General features: G+C 44.2%; 1 protein-coding gene across 1 annotated transcript; it reads left to right on the forward strand.

Moving 5' to 3' along the window:
- Positions 1-831: 831 nt before the first annotated feature.
- LOC147430662 (pentatricopeptide repeat-containing protein At4g13650-like) lies at positions 832-4,452 on the forward strand. The gene has a single exon (XM_086493256.1). The coding sequence runs from the start codon at positions 1,065-1,067 to the stop codon at positions 3,498-3,500; it is 2,436 nt and encodes an 811-aa protein (XP_086349382.1). The 5' UTR covers positions 832-1,064; the 3' UTR covers positions 3,501-4,452.
- The last annotated feature ends 211 nt before the right edge of the window (positions 4,453-4,663 follow it).

Genomic DNA, 4,663 nt, shown 5'->3' on the forward strand with positions numbered 1-4,663 from the left:
TTACCAACACAAAGATTATCTTTGGGGTTAGGTACTTACAAGAACATGTTGCAATGCTAACATTGGGCGCATTGCATGCCATTGTCATGGTTGGGGAGCGAAGAATTGAGAGTGCCACTAGAGAGGACTACCGATCATTTGGACGAGGAGTTTTATGACGGAAAAATATCTTTCTACCAAGTTTGTGGTGGTGGTCAACGATGACATTGATTCAAATTTGAATGGGATGGCTTCTCCTCCTTTGGATACTCCTTACATAGACCTTACTATCCCAATGAGGGAACAATCTTATGGGGAGGGAGCATTGGGCAAAAACTCCCATGATTCCGAGAAAAATAGATCTTCTAGCACTAATAAACTCCATGATTACTAGAGAAACATTCAAGACAATATATACCAAAGGGGGCTTGCAAGGAGCTCACATATTTGCTATGAAAAGGAGATCTGCAAGAACCCTACCCTTGACTAGCTACAATGTAGGCGACTATTGCTAACTTGGCTAACTTACCTCAAACAAGATGATAAAGAATGGTTTTGTAGAGATGAACACCCATGTTCCTAGACCCTGTGAGGAGTTAAACACCATTTCTCCAAGCAATTGGGGTCCTTGTGTAGCAACATGTGCATCTCTCCTATCATAGCCCCACCCTTTATTGTGAGCAACAAAAACGTGTGTTCCCTTTCATGGCTCAAAACCCTAGCCCACTCATGATCCAAAGCTAAAATAGTTAAAAAAGGAGGAGAGAGAGAGAGGAGAAGAAGAAGAAGAAGAAGAAGAAGAAGAGAGAGAGAGAGAGAGAGAGAGAGAGAGAGAGAGAGAGAACGTATGCCCACCCTCATTGCGAGCTGTCATCCCTCACTATTCTATATTGGAAATGGGATCAAGGGTGGGGAATGCCGGGTTTTAATATCTTGCCATGTGAACTGTTGATCGTGTAAACTCAGGATAAGATAACCTTCGGCCATGCATCATCATGTAAATCTATATTGCCCAATTCAATGACCCTTCAGGCTTCGATCCCGTGTGAAAGGCCAAGCAGCCCACGACTCCCCAGCCAAAGTTGATGGGTTGTTACCGGCTATGGAGGCTTGAGTTATTGCAGACGTCTAAGGATCAAGATCGTAACCGCATGTCTGACGATGATAAGTCGCCATGGCTTCATGACCACAGTGGGTTTGCTCAAGAGCTCAAATCGTCTACACAGACAAAGAATGGAAAACTCCGTGGAAAACAAAAAATGATAGCTTTTAAAAGTACACCCTTTTCATATGAAGAAACCTCTGCCTTCATCTCTGAACTGCGGTCTTGTGCCAAGAGTAAGGACTTGATCAGAGGCATTGAAGTGCATGATGATATATTGAAGAGGGGACTGCTCGAAAAATGCTCGGATGCTTTAGTGACCATGTATGCTAAATGTGGTGAACTCGAAAAGGCAAAAGCAGTACTTGATACTATTAATAGTAGCAATGTCTTCTCTTGGACTGCTTTGATCTCAGCGTATACCCGGCAAGGGCGTATGCAAGATGCCTTGGACTGTTTTGATGAGATGTTGCATAAGGGCCTTTCTCCAAATGCCATGACTTTCACTTCCATTTTGAAGGCATGTGGGGATTTGAAGGCTGCTGAAAGGGGTGAGCAAATTCATGCAGAGATTTCTAGACAAGGCTTGTTGGGGAGTGATGATGTGCTGAGAAATGCTTTAGTACATATGTATGTCAAATGTGGTGCTCTTTCCAAAGCACAGCAGATTCTCGAAACTCTTAGCTCACAAGATGTTTGTTGTTGGAGTGCATTAATTGTAGGATATGCCCAAAAGGGCGAGGATCTCCAAGCCTTTCATTGTTTTGAAAAGATGCGAAGCAAGGGTCTCTCTCCAGATTCAAGGTCCTTGTCTTGCATTTTAAAGGTCTGCGGGAGCATGAAAGCACTTAACAAAGGGCAGGAGATACATGACGAAATCTCAAAACGAGGACTGTTGGAAAATGATGTTGTGCTTGGCAATGCTCTAGTGGGTATGTATGTCAAGTGTGGTGATCTTGCCAAGGCACAACAGGTCCATGAAGAGCTTCCTACTCGGGATGCCGTCTCTTGGAATGTACTTATTGGCGGTTTTGCTCAACATGGCCAGGGTGAGCAAGCAATTAGCTGCTTTGAGAAGATGCAGCGTGAAGGCATCTGTCCAGATAAAGTAACGTTTACTTACATCTTACAAGCATGTGGTAGCATTGGAGCAGCTGATAAAGGAGAACAAGTCCATGAAATGATTGCCATACAAGGGTTACTGGAAAATGATATTGTACTCGGTACTGCATTGGTTGATATGTATGCCAACTGTGGTGCATTAGCAAAAGCACACCAAGTACTCCAGGAGCTGTCTTCTCGGGATGTTTTTACGTGGAGTGCACTGATTGCAGGGTACGTCAAGCATGGCCATGGTGAACAGGCATTGCAAAGTTTTGAGCAGATGAAACGTGAGGGCCTCTCCCCAGATTCTGTTGTCTTGTCTTGCGTTTTGAAAGCTTGCAGCATTGTAGCACCTCTTGAGGGCAAAAAATTACATGATGAGATTGCTAGAAAGGGTTTGCTAGGAAAAAACATTGTTCTTGACAATGCCCTGATACACATGTATGTGAAGTGTGGCGTTCTTGACAAGGCACAAGAAGTTCTTGAGGAGCTTTCTTGTCGGGATGTCGTCTCTTGGTCTACATTGATTGGAGGGTTTGTGGAGCATGATCAAGGTGCCCAAGCACTTGAATGTTATATGCGGATGCAACAAGAGGGCGTGTCTCCAAATGCAGTGACCTATGCTTGCATCTTGAAAGCTTGTGGCACCATTGGAGCGATTGACAAGGGAAAAGAAATTCATGATGAAATTGTTGCGCAGGGGTTGCTGAGTAAGCATTTTGAGCTTGGCACAGCTCTTGTGGATATGTATGCCAACTTTGGGGCACTTACAAAGGCACACCAAGTGCTGGAAGAGCTTCCATTTCAAGATGTTGGTCCTTGGAATGTACTGATTACAAGATATGCCCAACAAGGTCAAGGTGAGAAGGCACTTAAGTGTTTTAAGAGGATGCAGCATGAGGGCATTATTCCTGATGCTGTGACATATTTGGGTGTCCTCAATGCATGCAACCACTTAGGTTTAGTAGAAGAATGTTATGAGCAGTTTGTCAGCATGAGCACAAAGTTTGGCATTAAGCTAGATTTGGAGCACCTCACTTCCATGATCGATCTATTTGGGCGTGCAGGCCACCTTGATAAGGCTGTAGGAGTGGTCCAAGAATTGCAATATCTGAACGATCATGCAGTTTGGCATTCCCTGTTGAGTGCTTGTCAGAAATGGGGAGATATATCTGTTGGAAGATGGGCTTTTGATCGGGCATTGTGTCTAGATAAACATGATTCAGCAGCTTACGTTCTCATGGGAAGCATGTATGCGACTGCTGGCATGCAAGAAGATGCAGAATACGGTGAAGCCATGAGAATGGAGAACTAAGCATGGAGACATAAATTAGTAGGTTTCCTTTTGGATGATACTAGTGGAAATGACCATTGTCAATTGAGTATGGGTGTTCATGCAGCTGACGTATGGACAACCAGCTAGATGAGTACTTGCACAAAATGTTGCCAGTTTTGTTGCCCACCTGTCTGGGTGTCTCTGGCAAAAAGCTGGCTATGGAATGGCACATCAGCTGCAACCCATTTGCGTAAGCATCACTCGGCACTAGGAGGGCTTTCGAGCCTCTATGGGAAAGGGGAGTTTTCTTTTCAAGAGAGAGACCTATGATGCTCCTGTTCATGCCCATCCTCCCTTTTTTTCAGTGAGGTGTGGTGTTAGTCATTCTCACCAAAGGCCTCCAAAAACGTCAGAGCCATGGGTCATCACAAAATATCCAGGCTGCAGTTTCAGCAATGCTGAATTATGCATTTTGCCTCTGCAGTCCTGATGCTGAGACTTCGGCACACAATTCTCGCTTCCACCAAAAGCATCTCTCGCCTTTAGTGCGATGAATGGCTGTGAGATCTCTTTTCCCCTTCCAGAAGCAGCATTGTCCCAGTCCTCCAGAGTCTCACTTAGTGGGAGTGCAAGAATGACTCCTAAAGTGGAGGAATTTTACAGTTTCAGATTTGTCAGAATTAGATGGTTCTAAATTCTTTTACTGATGTATATAATTGCGGGAGTACCTAATCAGCTGTTTGATAAAGCTGACTGAGGCCTTGTTGCTGTAGTCTCAAGGTCCGTTGTGGTCACCAATCTTCCTTTCAGAGTCTACAACATCCTTGTTCTCTATGGTCAGCCCGTTCATTGCTCTGAATGCACTGTTATCCATTGGAAAAGAGAAAAGATGCTCGAGATTCAGTATATGCCATGCTGCCTCCAATGGACGGCAACAAAAGCCATTTTAAATAAGGTGAAAGAGGCATGCAAACGTCCATGCATTGTCATTGGGAGGACTTGGGGTGCGACTTGCACCCTGCTGCTGCTGAGAGATCACCTCAAGTTTGTTGGAGGCTATAAACCCATGTCATCAAGTAACAAATAGTACATAGTAGTGACACAGTACCAAACTTGGTACAACACAGTACCAAAGAATCAAAGTACAAAATAGTACAAAATTGTGTACACAATACCAAAGTACCATAGCACTAGAGTTACCA

Source organism: Adiantum capillus-veneris, chromosome 21 (genome assembly GCF_014529385.1).
Source record: "Adiantum capillus-veneris isolate H3 chromosome 21, ASM1452938v2, whole genome shotgun sequence".
Classification (NCBI taxonomy): Eukaryota; Viridiplantae; Streptophyta; class Polypodiopsida; order Polypodiales; family Pteridaceae; genus Adiantum; species Adiantum capillus-veneris.

Bases quoted from the DNA above. Each gene is read 5' to 3' on its own strand.
- LOC147430662 (XM_086493256.1), top strand. From the start codon at position 1,065: ATGGGTTGTTACCGGCTATGGAGGCTTGAGTTATTGCAGACGTCTAAG.